Raw genomic sequence first — 19,772 nt, forward strand, 5'->3', positions numbered from 1 at the left:
AGGAAGGAAGGAAGGAAGGAAGGAAGGAAGGAAGGAAGGAAGGAAGGAAGGAAGGAAGGAAGGAAGGAAGGAAGGAAGGAAGGAAGGAAGGAAGGCAAAACACTGGAAAACCAAAATGAGAAAAAGCACCCACCATCTTTTAGGAAACATAACAGGAAGTTGAGAACGATGGTGGAGAGAGAAGAAAAGAGGGATGAGGAAATGGATGAGAGGCAGAGTGGCATCAGACAATGAACAGTTTGAGACGAGAGCATGACATCAATAACATGAGATGAAATCATTTGTTGAGTTTGAAAGAGTGGGGCAAAATTAGGGGAACATGTAAAAAAAATAATGCTGATATGAATGAAAATAAATTATGAGTGCATAAACACAGTGAACCTCCTCATTGTGGACACCTGGTAGTCACACACTGATACTCTGGTCAAGGTCTTTATCTTGGATTAGACTTTCTTTGCATTATGAAGGACAAAAAGTGTCACAATTACATAAACGAATAGGGTGGAAATGCTGCTTGCTCCTGTTATCAATATGATTGATAACTTGTGACTTGCCACGCAGTTTAATCAATCATTCGCTCCATTTTATAAATTGCAATGTGAGCTGCAGCACAGCAAATATTTAGTGCCAAAGTATCACAATAAAATAGATAAATAAGTCAAAATGATTTACACAAAATAAATAATGAATTTGAAACTTAAATGTTGAAATTTAAATAATTAAAGCATCAATCATTCTGAATTATTTAACTGAAAGTCCCATTTTACAGCACTAAGCCATAAATGTAATTTATTTGGACAAGGCTAGCTGTCTTAAACAAAGTGTTTCGTTTGCAGGGTAACCACTCAAATGTTAAGGACTACTTTATGAACAACATTGACATAGGGAAATATGAAATAATAATATTTTCATTTGATTTTCACATTTTATATTCAGTTTCTCCGTTTAATTATCTATGATTTTTTACAAGTTATTAAAAAAATGCATACTTTGTATAATTTTATTTAAACTACTACATATACAGTATACTGTATTTATTTGACATTATTTATGAACCACGGCAATTTGAGTAAAAACTATGCATATACAATCAATAAAAGTATTTATACTTCACAGATACTGCAAGTTTCAATTAATAAGTTTTACATTTAGATATCTCTACATTTATTGTTGGCACATTTAAATAATTCTGACTTTATACACCAATAATTTATGGAACTAATTCATGTCCTGTTTTGATTACAATATATCTAAAACATTTAATGACATTTCTTTCACATCTATGACCTTGTATCACTTTTGGCACATGATGTTTACTAGGTGACAAGTAGATGTCCACAATGTAAAAAAGGTTCAGTCACACTAATACAAACTAGAGTGAAATTTAGGAGGATTACATTAATCAACGGGAGGAAATTAATCTGATGATGATGATGGAGCTACTCACCGTCTTTATAATGATTTCATACATGAATAGACAAAGAAGACGTGAGGAAGATGGCAAAGGAATGAGAGGGAAAGAAGAAAAATATGAGACAAAAATGCAACTTTTACAAAGCGTACACATTAAACATATGCAAATAAACATCTGTTTTTAATTAAGAAAACGTTCAAAATGGAGAAATATAAAAATACGAAGGTACATTCTGCAGGAGACTTAAGTGGAAATGTTTCATCAACAAAATATTTGGTTTAAATCAGAAAAACTCTATGAATGTAATAAGGTTGTATCGTTACATTGCAACACAGTTAAGAAAGACTCAAAATGTACCCTGCTCTTACCTTCCAGTGACAAAGGCTCCCAAATCCCAAACTGTTTGAGAACAACAATAAAAAGTCCAACAACAACAGCAATGGCAATTACCTCCATTCCCTCTAAACCCATTATTCACAAATATTAGATGACAGCTCTGAAAATGCTGCTGGAATAAAAAAAATGTAAGCATAAAAAAATATATATATTAAAAGTAGCGTCTCTTTTTCTGAACTGACAAATCTATTGATCCACCTTTTTGTTAGAAAAATATCACCTGCTGCCTACCATCTCCTTCATCCATCAAGCTCCATCAGTTCATCAGAGACATTGCACCAGCATCAGCAGATATGAACTGATTCACGCCACTGACATCAGCTGAGAAAAAGGATAACGCATGAATGAGGAACATCCTTCTGCCCAAGTTTGACAAGTTCGACTGGGGCGCCTCAGTAAAAATAAAAATCAGAAACTCCGATCACCAAAAAAAAACAAAAAGTCCAAAGTTGTCCTAATTTGCAAAAACATCCATTTGAGCCTCATTTCCAGGTTTAGCTCCAGTTGTCTGCTGTGAAGCAGGTGTGTGGATGTGCTGCCACTGAGCATAGGAAGTTCTTGGTGAAGGAACTTCTTTACTAATGGCCTGTCACTTTATGAGCCCCGTCATTTCAGTGATGCAAACTGTAAAACCAAGCATTGATCCACATCTGCTGATGGCTGGGATTTGAGTAGCACTTAGTGCAAATGAGCCTGTGTAATGCTGCCCGTATCTCCACACTTGGTCAGTGATAGACTCAGTAAGTAAAGTGGTTTTAATCACATGCAAGCAAATACCAGACGTTTGTGACTGGGTGTTTTTTTTTTTTTTTTTTTTTWTGTGATAAAACTGGATGATGGAATATCCAAGTTGTGAAGGTTTACTTCAGAAAAAGTGAATACAGTGCTGCAGTTATTACCAGAGGTTGAATGGTTGCATAAATACAGTATTTTAAACATGTGCACAGACCTTTTGATCAGGTAGGTTTGCAACACAGTGCAAGTGAAGAAGAATAGTTCGCAACTGATGAGTCTGCAAAACCTAATGGACTCAGTTTAAGCATCGGAGAGTGCTAATCAATCGATGGGAGTTAAAATATTGGTCAGAGAAAGTGTGCAGCATGTGCATTTTGACGCAGGATTTATGTAACTTTGAAGTTTCACCAGTATTGGTCAGCTAACTTGTGAATCATCCAATAAAAAGTATGCTAAACTAAAAAAGACCCTGCCAAAATCCCAAAGTATATCATATTTTTTGTAGTATTTTAGTAGCACAGATGCAAAAGATCTCAATGGAAATGCAGTTATGCTACATTTATATAGAATTTTGAAGATAGTACCACGTCTTAGCTGTCACATCTAAGTATAAAACCGCATAATCCCACAGCTATTGCTTTGTTAAATGTTCTCACCATCCTGTTCTTCTTCCACTTATGTTTTCCAAATTGTCTTTACCAGCTTTATTTATAAAGCAGTACTAAAGCAAAGAGCTGCACATAACTGCCTGCATTAAAAGGAAAAACATAAAAATATGACACAAATGGTAAAAGATTAAACACAATAAAACTAATTGAAATGAACAAGGTCAAACTAAGTCTTTACTGGTTCTCAATACTATTGAGTTTAGCTGCTTTGACACCACAAAAGAGAGATACAGTAACTGTTAAATATGCAGGAACTGAACTTATATATATATATAAAATAAAGCAACAACGTGTTGTTTAATGTACCTTAAGTGCTGACCCACCTTTTCTTCTATTAAATGCAAATGGAGAGCAGTGAATTAAACATGCAAAGATACAGGCAGAGCAGTCTGCGGCCTCATCACCAGGATTTAATGACTGCAGAGAAAGCAGCATTAAAGTTAAAAGGCTAATCTATTTTATCAAGCAGTCGTCTCTCATCTCATAATAAACTTTCCTTTTGCTGAACTTTTGGGTTTCTGGTTTTATCTTATTTTCACAACACTGCCTTCCATAAAAAAGCTCAACAATGCAGCATTTCAGTTTCAAACAGGTTTAATTAAACCTCAAACTGAAATGGACAAAAAGCAAAATAATGATTTGTTTCCTCTATTTTCAAACGGACAAAACAAACCTCTAGGGCTAACAAAACTTTAGCCTTTTGGTTTTTACTAGCATGCTTTTCTTCTTACATCTGGTTCTGGACTGGTTCTTTTACTCTGTTTCAGTCCAAAAGATATGGTTTTCTTTCTGTAATTAATAGATGCTCTGAAGTTTACACACCACTAGATGGCGACAAAGTAGTTATAATGTGAAGAGAACGTTGTCACGCAAAAATAAAACTTTACGTTAATTTTGTGCAGTTCAAGTTCCAGATTTGTAAATCTACTTGTAAATAAAATATGTAAGTATATCTGTTTCCTATATTCGGTCTGTTTGGTCATATAGTTTTTAGTTTTTGAAGACACTTTAGAGGCTAAACTGTTAGCCGATTAGCAGCCCTGCGTTGTTTTCTTGAATGTATAATTTCTCGCTGCTTTTAAGCGTCTTGTAAAAGTATTTATGATCCTTTAACTTTATCACATTTTGTCCTGTTACAACCACAAAGTTTCACTCTTTTTTTACGTGATAGATCACTATAAGTGAAGTGGAAGGAAAATGTCATAGTTTCCAGTTTTTTCACAAATGACAAAAACTGAATCAATACTCAATAGAATTCCCTTTAGTGGCATTACAACTCATATTTGTTGGGAATGTCTTCACCAGTTTTGCACCAGTAGGACACATGCAAAACAAATCCTAAAGTTTGCAGATGTGACATGACAAAGTGTGGAAAAGTTAAGGGTGTAGAAATACTTTCACCAAGCTCTATAAGTACTGAAGATGCCGCTAAATAAAATTACATGGAAATAGCAAATCAAGGCAAATGTGATACTTGTGAGACAAGGTGAGATAAGTTTGTGTCAGCATGTCTGCAGAGAAGCATGGTGTCAATAATTTAAACCAAGCAAATGGGAGTGGCTTGGTAAGGACACATTCAAATAAAAATTAGGAGCATACCTTTATTTTTTGCTTAAAACGAAAGAATAAAAAGCAGTGAGTTAAAAATGTAAAGTGAAGTTTGTTTGCTTTTAATTCAGAAACTCTGCAATTCATTCCCTGACAGAAATAAGTTATAACTTAGAAAAGGTTGGATTAGATACCAGAAAATATTTTTCAAAGCTCTTAATACTGAAAGTGAAGGAGGATGGTGAGCAATGTTGAATTTAAAATGACAGCTGAAGCAAATCCTGCAAAATTTATGCATGGTGTATGAAGGTGTACACCTCAACTGTAATATTTCTGCTCTCCAGTCTGGCCTGTGATGTTTTATCACTCAGGGCATCAGTCTGCTCTGATGTCCTCCCCTGCATCTCTACCTGGCCCTTGCTGCGTGGTGCTGGCGATTATCCACTTGACGAGGCAGCACTTCATCAGCGATTTGCGTGAAAGCCGGGGTCTCTGCCACTTTGAGCCCTCTGTTTGTCCCCCCGGGCTGGGATCTTTGCCGTTGGCGTCAGGGAGCACATCGCCGTCCACAGCCTTCTTCTCTGCCTGCAGAAGAGAACCAAACTAATCGCTTGATTTGGTGTGACTCTGCATTAGAACATTAATTGACTATTATTTAATTAAAGGTTGCTTTGATGTGATATTACAGAAAGTTGGCGAGGAACCCTCGTGATAACAGATTCTCCATTATGGAGATCCTGAAATCTTTCTTACGATTAGCAGCGGATAATACTCTGATGGTTCTGGCTGTGAAATGCATAACCGCTGCCGTTCTGCAGAAAATCTCTCAGTACTGTCTTCAGCTACCCTCATTACACTTTTACAGAAACTAAACTAACGCATGTTGAAAACTGCTCTTTAGCACACTGCAGTGAATGATTTAGTGAACAGAGGGAAGAGATATTTAAGAATAAATTAAAATTCCCATCAATGGCATGTGCAATTCAATAATTTATCTTCCTTTACAGAGACTGAAGCAACTGAACTCAGTTTCTTTAAATGGTTCTAGGTCTGTCATGACAACACATCTTACTGGACAATAAGTTGTCCCAAAAGTTATTACGAAAAGCAATAAAATTGTTGTTTTGAGACGGTTCTCAAATAATAACGCAAGATCAAATTCTCGAATAAACTTTAAATTTTAGTGAACATTTAACACTGGAACTGAAAAAACATTTTAAATATCCCAAATAAATGAACAAAACAACAGAAACAACAAATAAAGTGAATTATGAAGTCTCTGCAAACAAAACTGCTCTTCAAAAAAATGGTCAATTTGAGACGAATACACAAGACTGAAGATTTTGTTTAAATTTATCACGCTATATTGGCTTAGTGCTTACATGGTACAGAATCAGGACAAATCTCAAAGCACTTTAGGAGAGTCAGTGCAAAGCTTCGGCTTCTACAGCCACATCATTACACACAAAATCTGGGTGTAATGATGGACTCAGTGTTATGAAGTGGAGAGTTTGGTGGTGAGGAGAAACACTGTTGGCCCCAGGTTGAAGTGCAAAGATGACAGTTTAATGGAGATCAGACAGAACACAAAAAATCCTGGCAGCACAGGTGAGCAGCGGCAACAGCTCTGACTCTGTTAGCAACTGGCACATGCATTCGACAACTTAAGTGAAACTTCTGATAAAAGACGAGGACCTGACAGGGAACAAGAGACACAGGTGGGTATAAATACACAGGGACAGTAATCAGGGGAAACAAGGGACAGTTGGGAACAATCAAGGGGTAGACGAGACACAGGAAAAATCCTCACAGTCAGACCTGAACCTTCAGAGATACATAGGGACAATTACAAAGTCAGCCTTCTGTCATTTAAAAACCATTCTGGTATTAAAGGGCTAATACTCCAATAAGATATTGAGAAACTCATCCATGAGTTTATTTTTAGTCACATTGATTACTGCCATAGTGTCTTCTCAGATGTGCCTAAAAAAATCAATGAGACAGCTGCAGCTGATCCAGAACGCTGCTGCTCAAGTTCTCACCAAAACCAGTCCTCACACTGGTTCCCTATAGCTCAAAAAAATCAGACAGACTTTTATTAGTTCATAAATAGCATAGCACCAAAATACAGTATGACTCTGTTGCTATTGCATCAACCTTCCAGGCCTCTCAGGACGTCTGCTTCAAGTCTACTCTGCGTCCCCAGAACAACATACGGAGCCGCAGCATTCGGTTTTTACGCTCTTCTGATCTGGAACAAGCTTCCAGAAAAACAGCAAAACTACTGAAACAAATCTTCAAATCAAGGCTAGAACTCCACTTGTTTAGAGTTGCTTTGGATTGATGTTAAGCATTTTTTTTGTCCTTGTTGCTAAAAATGTGCTGTATAAATGAGATTGCCTTGTCTTGATTTAAAATAATAAAGCTAATGTTATGATGAAAGACAAAACTGCTGTTTGAGCATCTTGGTCCCTTTTTTCACCCTGTCTGAATACAGAGACGGTGCAGCATCCAGTGTGTTGCTCAATAATTTACACACCTTTAAACTGCATCAATAAAAGATCAAAGTTACAGCTGCTGTGTTGAGGTGTGTGAGGACTTTGTGACTTTAGACTTTGTGAGCGATGACTAAAAGCGATGCTTGATGAACCCTCTAAATCTTCATGAAAGGTAACCATCATGCACCTGTGCAAACGTGCATTCATGCCACCCACACGATTACTCTTAAAAATGCATGAAGAGCAAAGTGAAGTCTCATGCATTTATGCAGCGCAGATCCATGTGAATAGTCTGAAAAGCATCTACATGCCTTAAGTTTTGCAATCAAAATTTATTTTCATGTCAGCAACATGTTTTGATGCCATGATAATGTTTGTGCTCAAATGTAGGAAATGTAAAAAGTTACATTCTATGTCCTGCAGAAGAAATCTACATTTTTCTGCAGCTGCTTTCCAGGAAGCTTTGGTTTAAAATAGAGAAAGGTTTATCATCAACAGACGTGTTGCACTGTGACATTCTCCAGGAAACCATCTGAAGGGTTATGAACTCAGTGGGAAGCGGACCACTGCTGATCTTCACATATGGTACAGCATGATTTTGCCCACATGAAGCTTCTGTCACGATCTCTGTCGCCATATGCAAACTTTCAGTTTCTCATTACATTTCTTTTTTTCTTTTTTTTTCACCTCTGCGTTCTGACATGTTTTCACTTACCTAATCACGAATTGGCATTTTAGTCTTGTTTTCAGATACTTTTGAACAAAACATCTGCCCTTGAATGAAATCTCGAATGCAACACTTTTCTTCTTGCAACTTTAAATTTGAGCACATCCACAATAAGTTTACACTTACAATGTTTTCTAACTTTTTATCGTGAAAATTTTTACCACTTTAGGCTGAATACAAATAAGTTTGTGCCTTTATTTTGAAGTGATAAATCCCTAACCAACACAGGGCTCTCATAAATAACTAAAACATCCATCCACATGCTGCTTGAATCTCAATCAGTAACACATAAAAATAATTTTAAAAAAGTGATAAATTCCTCCTATACCTGCATTGTGTCTGGATTTCAGATGCTCCTTTGAAGAAAAGACGCTTACAGCAGCCCTCCTCCTCCTGAAGACCCTCGCTGAACTGCAGCAGCAGCTTCAGCTTCATCAGACAGACAGAGGATATTTAAAGGAGGAGCAGAGCTGCTCACACGCCGGAAAGCTGTGACAGTCATATGGTGAAGCGCCAGAACGGGACAGGAGGAAGGGAGGCGTGGATCAGGTGTTTACATCGTGACAGATGTTATTAAAAGAGCCGGATTACAAGCTGTGTGGGAGATGTGGGTGTAGACTCAGACAGTGTGAGACTCTCTGAGGAAATTAAAAAAAGGAATTGCTGTAATCTTGTCTAAGACAATTCTCATTGCTCCGACAGTTTGCTAAGATTGACAGATTTTTGTTTTGTTTTGTTTAGCCTTGTTTATGTGCTTTTTTTTTTTAGTTTAAGATGAAGTCAGGAATATTAAAGTACTCATAACAATGTTGGAACACTTTGTGCTTTTCTAGACTGCAAAAGCAACAATTTATCTTTTTTTTTTTTTTTTTAAATCTCTAACATAACCATTTTATTTTATGCACAATTTCTGAAAAAGGTAATTGATGTGAAATATTATTTTTTAAGGTTTTTTTATGTGGATTTTTAGTATTTTATCATAATTTCATAACTTATGTTCATGGATTTTTTTATTGTTACATTAGTGAGCATTGGAAAGTGTTTAAACCTCAGATCACAACACATTAAAACAGAGTCTTTGTCTGACTAAAAACCCGCCAAGTACACTTCCTTTCATTTTAACTTTGAAAGGAGAAATTGAATCTGAATCGGGGAACATTCTGTGCATCCAGTCAGGGTTTCATGTTATCTGGAAGAGTAAATTAATCAGAGTACAGGAAGCTTCCAAAAATACTCTGAAATTTTATCTCGAACTGTGAAAGTGGAGGATATTTTCTGTAGTCTGTTTATAACAAGAATAGGACTATGTGCTTTGTTAACAAGCTGCAGGGAGAACATTATACAGACATATTTGACTTTGTGAGCATAAGTTAAAAACGTAGATGTGTCCTTCAGTTTCGGTAGAAACGTTAATCAGTAAAGTTTCCTCAATGTCCAGGATTAATCTTTCCCTTGTAGGCATGACTTGAAAACAGTGATCCACGCATTAAATGTTAGAAACGTCATTAACACTTGAAACTTAGTTTTGTGATGGTTGTAAAATAAACAGAAGGCAGTAAAAATTGTATTAAAAGTTATTACATTTAACTTACGGATTCCAGTATGACAAATAGGACCAACTTTATCACTCAAGCAGTGATTAAACAACCAGATGATGGCGGCACCAACAGGTGTTGTATGAGGAAAGAAAGTAATTTTTCTTCACATTTTTACAAAATGTCTGATAGATTATAACTACATTTCTGAAATGCAGCTCAACCCTCACAAGGACAACATGACTGATTATTTGGAGAAAAGTAAGACTTGAAGGGCGTCACTAAAAATAAAGTACTTTAGTTCCATGTGCCTGTACACATTGGAGTAAAAACACTGGTCCAAATAAAAGATATTAAGGATTGTCTGAATTACAGCTATAGTCATAAACTGGATTTCTCCACTGTGGCAAATTTGAGATGAACTGGGATCCTTAAATCCCTCGACAGGGTTCCAGTTTGTTAGGTTTCCATTCTGCTGCTCCCAGACATAGGAAATAAATCACCATGTAAACTTCACTTCTTTAACCCAGAGAAGAGACTTTGCTATTACGACTTCTGCAATGCCAGATTTCAGCATTTCATCTTCGTCAGTCCAGCAGCTTTCAGCTTTCTACTTGTCTGCTTTGCACTGCTGTTGTTTTTCATTAATACTTTTTTACACTTTCTCAATTTCAGTGTCTGTTATTGGATTTTATTAGGTTGTGACCGTGAAAGAGGAAAACAAGTATCTTGTTTTCACTGCTGTCAACCCAGCCTGTAGATATTTTATGCAAAATAAGCATTTATCACAGCCAATAAAACCATTTTGGTTATCAGTTTTAAAACACTAATAACCAGAGTTATTAGAGTCTGAGGGCTGCCGTGAGATTTATTGCTCAATATATACATTTAATGTTTGGCTCCAAATGTTTTCTTTTTCTATTTATAGTCAAGAAAACAATGTAAAGCTGTAATGTCATCTCTTGCACCATTCTCCACAGCGAGAGACGTGTTCAAACTCAATAACGTCGAGATGTGCGTCCTCCTACGGTTTCCTCTCTTTCTGCAGACAACAAGGTTATTTTTAGCCTCCAGTTTCCCAGGTGCCATCCACACCAGCTCTGGGTTTAATTCAGGGTTTGGTTCGTTCAGAACAGATGTGCTCTGGGAACGTATCCGAGTGTGTCTAAAGAAGATTTTCTTTTATTTCCTCTCTTCTCATAAATGTTGGGCTTTTCTCTGAACCGACATGCATGACTGCATCTGCACATTATGGCTGCTCATAGTTTTTTTTGCTTTTTTATCAGAAAGTACTTTAATACATTTGTTAATCTCATGAGATTAAAACACTCAGATGTACGTGTTGATATTTTTGCTATTCATCCAGGTTGATTAAAATGTAGATTAAAATAAGGATGTTGATTAATTAAACTGGAGATAAACTGCTGATTTTTTAAAACTTTTAAGTCATTTTCACTGCTGCCATAAATAGATGTGTAGCATTGCAACAATTATCCAGTGTAAACTGAAGACAACAATGTTTTTTTTTTGCTCATTGTTTGATAAAATCTTTTTAGCTTTGTCTTTAATGAATTTTATAATTTAACCTAAAAAAAAACCCTCTCCACTTGCCTTTGTTGGCCCACTCTTGCACTCTTGGATTTTTCACCCATGAGGATAATAGAAACTATAATACAGGAGCACTTTTGATTTTTTAATTAACTTCCCAACTCTAATCCCTTCCCTATTTTCATTACGTTCTCAAATGTTGTGCTAATCATTAGTGTTAGGCAGCACTGAAGGTCGCAGGTTAATCAAACTACGTGCCGTTATTTCGCTCCCCTTCCTGCAAATCCACAGCGCACGTGCGGTGGACCAGATAAAACTTTTATATCTTACAGCCTGTCTCTTCTTTCCAGTCACTGCACATCATAACTAATGCAACACACACTGCATGTGCGACCTGATTTTCTGCAAGGCTTCTGCAATCTATGTATCAGGTTGGAATGAACAGACAGAATGAGCATGTTCGGCTCTTTTTAAAAGCATGAAGCGTCAAGATGATTTACACTGGATTTTCTTTTTACTTTGTAGTTATTGTGCATAATGAAGGTTGCGTCTGGATCGCATCTGTGGTAAATGGATGAAATACTTTATTCAAATGAGAAAAGGTCACCCCAAGATTAGTTGCCTCTTTATCTGAATGCCCCCTCTTAAAACTTTCTGATTGTATTCCTGCCTCAGTGCAACGCAAAGAAATAAGAGAAACAACAAAACAAAGTAACAAAACAGCTGTTCTTTACGTTGCAAATCAAAGATGCAGGACAGTGTAAAAAAATAAAATAAAATCCTACTTCTGATTTTTCTGAGCCACTTAAACATGAAAGTATTTCGTCTATTCGTTTAAAAATGTACAATTGTTGGATACAAATGATTCTTTTATATTCTACCTGTGTGAGAATGATTACAATTGGAATATTTAAACTTATACAGAATTAACTTTCTCTGATCTCCTTCAAAATTACCCACCTCAGATGATGACTTATGCTACATTTGAAGAATCAAGGAGGATGATTATGAATAAAGATGTTTATTTTATCAAATTAAATATTCAGTATGAGAGATATTTAGTTTAAATCACAATTAAATAAATTACAAATCCTGTTTTAGTTCTCAGTTTTAACACAAGAGGGCGCCACTGAGCATGCCATCCTTCCAAAGGGGCTGTAGTGAACCAGCGAAGGGGTTGTCCTGCAAAGTGTACACTTGAAGGAACTTCCTCTTGGACAGACAGACGTGCGTGAGGTAAAATAATAAACACAAAGCACTTTCTGAAAGTTTCTAGGATTTGAAACAATGTGAAACCTGAACCAAAACACACACCTTTGAAAAGAGATGGCCTACAGTTTTATGGTTCCCATATGGTTGTTTTAAGAACAATATTTCTGTTGATAACGTCGCCACCATGAACACAGCTCAGTCCAGATATGGTTGAATCTGAGAGAGAGGGGCAAGTTGCTTTAGATGCCCACAAATCACATATAATTGTTCATTATTGCCAGAGATGTACTTTGGAACATTGCTATTTGATCAATCAAAATTTAAAGCTTATAAATTAACATTCATTATTAATATTATTATAAACAGCACACCAGAAAACATACAGATGATGTTTTTCAAGATTAATCAAAAATCTGCCTCATCAGCCTGACAAGTATTCAGCAAAACAAAGCCTTATTGGTGTAGCCTCAAGTTTGCTGACGTAATCTGATTCTGAGTTTACTTCCCAGAAGTATGTTTACAATAAACAAACACTGACCGACTGAGTTAATTTACAGAGCCTGATGTAACATCTTGTAATTCTGGTAAACTGCCGAGGATTGTTAGCTCGCTTCAGAACAAACTTCATTTACTGAACCAATGCAATCAAAGCCTCAGATTGTGTAAACCTCATGCAATGTCGTGCAAAAATATTAATGCAGGAAGTTGACGTTATGTAGTATTGTATCCACAAAGCTCCCTAAAGTTTATTGGGATAAACCAACAAGTGGTATGTTAGTAAAATAGAAGAAATTGTTTTCCAAGACTTTTTACAAAAAAAAATATATAAAAATCTAAAAAGTGTGGTGTGCATTTGTACTCATCATCCTGAGTCGATACTTTGCAGAGCTGTCTGGCTGGTCTGGTTTTTATTTATTTAGATTTATCAGAGAAACAGAGTTGGACTTTTTTTATATTTATGAAACAAACCATGCATTGTGTTCCTTTCACTTCACAATTCATTTACCTCATGAAACATTGAAAAAAAGAGAAAACACAGACGTTTTCAGTTATAACATGATAAAATGTTCCAGGGGAATAAATACTTTGGCAAAACTCTACATACGTTAAAGTTCTGCAAAATCGACTTGTATAACTATGAAGTGTTTTGTCATTTCTATGCACAATAACATCCAGACAGGAAACTATGATTTCATGCAGGATGTCTCTTTTTTTCCCCTGTGAACTTCACTTCCTGCAGTTTCCCCCCCTCCATGTCATTGTTTGACTGTTTTAATGATTTTGTTTAGTCTTGACTGAGGGTGGGGAGGGCTGTCATGAAAAGATTCAGGAAACCTGACATCCAACATCACACATAGAGCTATTTCTGCTCTGTTAGTGGGACAAATACAAACGCACACAGACACGCATGTCGCACAGTGACTGGATTTACTTTTTTGTGGGCTTATGGAGTTCAGAGAAACGGGAATTTCTGCATAGACTTCAGGGATCAAACAGGCCAAGAAAAGAATATCTCTGGCCCGCCTCAGTTTCCTGACTATGTGACGTCTGAGAGGGGAAGAGGGGGGCGAATGAGATCCCCTTTGCTATCTGTTGCTGAGACTGAGCTTGCTTCTGCGCCTCCCACTTCATTTTCCCAGTAGTCAACAGGAAGACTGGAGGCCAGAGAGAGTGGTCGCAGTCTGCAGGAGAGGAAGGACGTCCAGGGTCCAGCTGCACGGGTAGTGAGAACAAAGGCAAAGGAATGAGCAACAGCCAGAAAGAAGTGAAGAAAGTCCAGTCAGTTTATCTGAAAAACTTGGAGAGACTTAACAAAGGGACAAAGTCTGAGAAAAAGAGTTGGAACCCCAAAGAAGGAGATTTTTCTGTGAAAGCAGCAATGGAAAAGCTGCGACCTTCTCCCATAGCTGGCCAAGTTGCCAAAAGCTCAGCAAACAGAATCAGCAGAGATCTGACCTGCTCCATATGCTTGGATCTTTTCAAGCAGCCAGTTTCCCTGCCCTGCGATCACACTTTCTGCCAGGGCTGCATCAAGGGCTACTGGACGGGGCCGCGGGGTCCAGGCCAGGGGGGCACGGGCTCCTGCCCTCAGTGCAGGAAGGTGTACCCCGGGAAGAGCTACCGACCCAACCGCATCGTTGCCAACATTGTGGAGAGCTACTGTCACGGTCTGGAGGAGAGCGAGAGCGCGGGATGCCTGGCAGATGCGGGGTGTGCGGAGAGGGCTCCTGCTCCCGTCCCACGCTGCAGCAGGCACAGGGAGGAGCTGAAGCTGTACTGCGAGGAGGACCAGGAGCTGGTGTGTTTGGTGTGTGGCGTGTCCCAGGAGCACAGGAACCACACCATGATGTGTGTCCAGGAGGCTGAGCAGAAATACAGGGTGAGTTCCTCTCTGATCGCGTCTTTCTGCAATAAATGTTTCAGGTTGCTATTATTCAAGTTTATCTGCAGGGTCCAGGTTTGCATGCAATAAATCTGGTGGCAAATACTTTCTAGGTACCAGTGCAGTAGATCAAGTGAAACGTTTTATTTTTTGTCATGTCAGGTTTGCAGTTTGTTGATTTCTCTGATGAACCCCCTCCTCCCCCCTGTGAAAGTTGTGCCATTGTGTTTGCAGTGAGTCACAGGTGTTTTGCTGCGTTTCTCCTGCAGGGATTTCTTAACAGCTCCATGGATTCCTTAAAAGTGGAGCTCAACACGGCGCTGCAGTGTGACAGGGAGGTTGAAGATGAAGTTAAAAAGCTCAAGGTGGGATCAAGCACAAACGAAAACAAAATCTTATTTCCAATGACCAATGTTCCTTCATGTCTAAGTCTTTCAATACTCAGAGGATCATACATTTTGGGGCTCTGCTTCCAACCCAAAATTGCTTTCATTTATTGAAATAATGAAGGCTATAAACACAGAATAAAGCTTTCTAAAGTCATCTCACACTGCCTTTGCAAGTGTTATGAGTTAGCTCCTAAAATTGCTCACTTTTTGTCTTTTCACAAATAAAAGTCTCAAATCCGAAACTGGGACTCAAAGCAGATTGAGTCTAAGTGTTTTACATTTGAAAGATGACCAAATGCCGTCCAGTTTTGTTAGAAAACTTTGAAACTGGCTGTTAGTTTTGCACCAGTATCCTGCACGCTAACGCTAGCATAGTTAGCAGCTAATGGTTTCTAACGATTAAAAAATATTTTTCCTGTGAGAAACAAAATATTTAAAAGTGCCAGACGCTTATTTTATGCTTATAAAATATTTCTGACGCACACATCATTTGCATAAAGCCTTTCTCATCTGAGTCCCTTGCTAAACTTTGCTATCGTCCGTTCCCTTTGTGTCTAACCCCAGGACCACACGGCCGATCTGAAGCAGCGCATCGAGGCCCAGTTCAGCGACCTGCACCAGTTCCTGTACCAGGAGGAAAAACTCCTCCAGGTGAAGCTGAAGACGGAGGAGCGCAGGGAGCTGATCCGCCTGGACGAGCACAAGGCCCTGCTGTGCGTGGAGATCTCCCGCCTGCAGAGGGCCGTCCACGAGATAGAGGACAAACTCAAAGAACAGGACCCGTTCATCTTGCTCCGGGTGAGCTCAGCCGTATGAAATTCATGCACAGTGTAGAACAACTCATCTGGAAGTTATTACCAGCATGATGAGTCAGCCGTGGGGCCGGTTAGTGTGGAAAAATGCTGAGCTCTTGGTTTCAATAAAGTTTTTTTTTTTCTTTTCTAAATTTGTTTTTATAAAGGAGGTGGACAAAGGTCTCATTTTTGCCAAAACATACACTTCTGGGAATCTGCACTAACATTTTAAACGCCTCAGACATTCCAGATTTGATTGAGCAGAGTTTGTGTTGCATGTTTCTTAAGAGGCCTTACACACGCTTGACCATATCAGATGAATATCAGCAACCACTTAAAAACAAAAGACTCTAGGGCTCAGAGAGTTCAGACAGGATGCAGGCCAGTAATCTCACCCTCTCATGGGGAGAATAAGGGACTTTAGCTCAGGCACGTTGCCACTCTATCTCTGGCTTCAGCTGTGGGACTTTCCCCAGGCCACAGAGATCCCGCAGGGTGGGACTGCATGAGCTCAGACGTTGATGTAATGTGGAAAAAAAAAGATTTCTCTACTTTCAAATCCAAAAGAAAAAAAAACAACTAATTACCGGTCTCCCTCTTTCTCTCTCTCTGTTTGTGTGTGTATTCCTGTGCTTCTTGCTGCTCCTTGCGTTAGAGCATCAAAGCCCTTCCTCAGAGGTGAGTGTGAGAAACTTTAGGATGTGTTTTCCTTGGAAAGATGTGACTTTATTCCCTCCTTTCATTGCTTGATGTTGTTGGCAGGCCTTCTCTCAAGTTTGAGAAGCCGACTTTTACACCACCAAGTCTGTGTGAGGGCCGCTTTGCGGGGCCTCTGCAGTACAGAGTTTGGAAGTCTATGAGGGGAAGCCTTTATCCAGGTAATGCATGCAACACATGGGCTCCTGAACTACTCACCTGTACAGATATTCATCTTGAGCAGCTGAACTTACAGTGTCACACCTGCTTAAGCTTTTCTTTATTTATGTGTTGCAACAGCAAAGACATGTTTTATTGGGACGTTATATAAAGACTCAGCTCAGAGTAACATATACTTGTGAAGTGGAAGGAAAATAATTAATAAAATCCAAATTTTTTGCAAATAATAATCTTGAAAGTGAGCAGGGCCGAATTTACAAGAATGTGGGCCCTGGGCAGGAGGTAGTTTTGGTGCCCTTTTCACTTCAGAAAGATTCTTCTTCTAATGGAAATTACAATACACTAAAAGATAGTCCTATACATAAATTGATGCATGATTGGTTTAACATGCTCCCCATAAATTACTATATTATCTTAATTTTCAAATGCTTGAGTATGGCTTATATTCATTAAAATCCCAAAATGTTAATACAATTCATTTGATATAGGCTTATGAATTTTATCTAAAGTGCAATGCAAAACAACCATTCATTTAAAAAAACAAACAAAAATTGTCTTTGGTCTGACAAAAAAAAAGTGGCCCTAGACTCCTGCAAGCCCTTAAAATCTGGCCCAGTTTGAGTTTTCCAACTAGAAAAATCAGAGTTTTCAAATGTATCTTTTATTTCAAAATTATGAACTAATACGTAAATTTCTTTAAAATAAAGTTTGACGTCGCAATGTGACACAACGTGAGAAAAGTTAGCAGATACAAATACCTTTGCAAGGCGCTGTGTCATATCAAAAAAACGTCCCTCTGCTTAGTTCCAGCAGCCATTACGTTTAACTCCAGTACCGCCAACCCGTGGCTCAGCCTGAGCTCCTCCCTCACCTGCGTCCGCTACCAGACCTTCAACCACACCGTGGAGGACAACCCCAACAGGTTCAACGCCGCCCTGTCGCTGCTCGCAAGTCAGGGCTTCACTCACGGCCGACACTACTGGGAGATCGAGGTCTACAGCAGCACTGTGTGGACGGTGGGGGTCGCCAGGGAGTCGGTTCCCAGAAAAGGAGTCATCAAGGCCCTCCCAGCCAACGGCTTCTGGACTCTCACCCTCTCTTATGGTGTTAGATACATGGCCGGCACATCCCCGCCAACCGTCCTGTCCCTGGAGGAGCCACTGGCCCGGATTGGGGTTTACCTGGACTACAAGCGGGGCCTGGTGTCTTTTTACAACGCAGAGAGCATGACCCACCTCTACACCTTCAGGGAGACCTTCACAGAGACGCTGTACCCTTACTTCAACCTCGGCTTCCTGGATAAAGTGCACGAAAATGAGCCTCTCAAGGTTTTCTTACCAAAGATCTAAACGCAGGAATAAGAGAGAGCAAGTAAACATGCCTGAAGTTAAACATGAGGAAACTAATTGTTGCTATGAACTGACAATAATGTGCAAAAGTCATGAGTTAAACATCACCGATTTATATTTTTCTTGCAGTATGCAAGACTTTCTTGTAAACTTTTTAAGCAGTCTCTACGAAACCTTTAAAATATATCCAAAAAAAAAAAACAAAATAGAATTTCAGCATCAAAAAACTGATTTTATAGGAGATATTTGCTAAAACTCCAGCATACAGTGGAAGATAAACTGAAGGGTGATGGACCTCTTTCAGTTTGAACTTTTTCCTCGTTGAAAAACTTTGGATTCTGTTAATCAACAGCAGATAATTGTTTCGTTCTACGCTTTTCTTATCATTTCTTAAACATTAGCCAATTAGCAAAATGTGTCCAAAGTCATAGAGAATTAACTGACGATCAACAGCATTTTAAAAGATAACAAGAAAGTCTGACTCTTTGGAAAGAAAATGTAATGAAACCGTTTGGTTTCAAACTTTTATGCAGTATTATACATGCAAAAAACATTTGTAAAATATTGTTGATTAATTATTTTCTTTATGTATCCTAAACAATCTGACTTCAACACTATTCTGCATTATGAGCAGCATTTTCTGAAACACACGGTTGAGTTTGTGGGATGTTTCCCGCTCCATGTTTTAATTTTGAGAAGCTGTGCTTCAAACTGTGTATAATCAACTGACTGAGAATGGATGAAATAATCTCTCCCCTGCTCATCTGTACATGTGTATTTTAATTTTGAAGAAATATAAGTGAAAATGTAAAACCTTTGATCCTAAAAACACGATTGGCTCGATGGTTTGAATCTATGCACTGTGAAGCAGTTCAGAATAAATTGAAAAGAATAAACGCTGCATGAATGTCAGATGGAAATAAATGAAGAACATACAAAACTTTTAAATAGCTGTAGTTTTTTTTTTCTTCCTCTGCCTGTAAAAGTAACTCAGGTTTTAAATGCGTCTGTTTCGCGCATCTGATTATATCTATGTTTAATAATTTTATTCAAAAACTGATTCATACAAAGCTCAATTTAGTCCACCTGCAGTGATATCCACTTTTTTAGCACGCTTGGTAAAAAAATATAAGATGGCTTTAAATAAATTCATCTTTTATGTCAGTAGCATAATCTATCTCTGAAATGTTTAGAGAAATAAATAACTTAACATAGGCATTTAGCAGATGCATTCAGTGTGAGGGCAAATTCCCTCACACTGAGGGAAATTGTGATAATTGTTTCGTTCTACGCAACATTAGTTTTAGCACAATGTTGCTAAAACTAAAAAATAGTTTTAGCAACATTTCAGATTTCACATTTGCGGTCCCAACAAGTCCTATGCAAAGAAAAGTATTTGAAACCCTGTGGATTGTTAAAAATGGGCCTAATCTTTGACTTCCTGTTTCCATTTGGTGTTGGGATGAAGCAAGATGGAGACAAATTTCTCTCAGCCACTCTTCAAAATGGGAAAGAAAGTAAGGAATACAATTGTTGATTTTCAGAAATCAGGAATTAGCTACAGGTAAAAGGCCAGCAGTTACATATGCACAGTGAGAGAAACATTTATATGGAAAACAGTTTTCTGTTTTCTGTTTTCTGGAAAACAGAAAACATTTATATGGAAAACTCTGCTGTTTATTTTCAAAGCTTCCTGTTCA

General features: G+C 38.1%; 2 protein-coding genes across 8 annotated transcripts in view; one reads left to right on the forward strand and one right to left on the reverse strand.

The window, feature by feature from the left end:
• The window catches only part of LOC103473704 (calsenilin-like), an 11,668-nt gene extending 3,179 nt beyond the window's left edge, over window positions 1-8,489 (reverse strand). Inside the window, exons 1-3 of one of the 7 annotated variants that reach the window (XM_008424127.2) lie at window positions 8,315-8,488; window positions 5,172-5,346; window positions 1,448-1,450 (exon numbers count right to left, since the gene is read on the reverse strand). In XM_008424127.2, coding sequence (XP_008422349.1) covers window positions 1,448-1,450; window positions 5,172-5,346; window positions 8,315-8,320 — 184 coding nt within the window. In that variant the 5' untranslated portion in view covers window positions 8,321-8,488. The other 6 variants (XM_008424131.2, XM_008424130.2, XM_008424128.2 and 3 more) reach the window with 6 other exon arrangements.
• Window positions 8,490-13,604: 5,115 nt separating this feature from the next.
• On the forward strand, window positions 13,605-19,020 carry trim69 (tripartite motif containing 69). Its single transcript, XM_008424135.2, has 6 exons — window positions 13,605-14,661; window positions 14,934-15,029; window positions 15,618-15,851; window positions 16,503-16,525; window positions 16,610-16,725; window positions 17,528-19,020. Exons 1-6 carry the CDS (start codon window positions 14,026-14,028, stop codon window positions 18,070-18,072), a joined length of 1,650 nt encoding a protein of 549 aa, XP_008422357.1. The 5' UTR covers window positions 13,605-14,025; the 3' UTR covers window positions 18,073-19,020.
• The last annotated feature ends 752 nt before the right edge of the window (window positions 19,021-19,772 follow it).

This window comes from Poecilia reticulata, linkage group LG12 (genome assembly GCF_000633615.1).
Source record: "Poecilia reticulata strain Guanapo linkage group LG12, Guppy_female_1.0+MT, whole genome shotgun sequence".
NCBI classification, from domain to species: domain Eukaryota; kingdom Metazoa; phylum Chordata; class Actinopteri; order Cyprinodontiformes; family Poeciliidae; genus Poecilia; species Poecilia reticulata.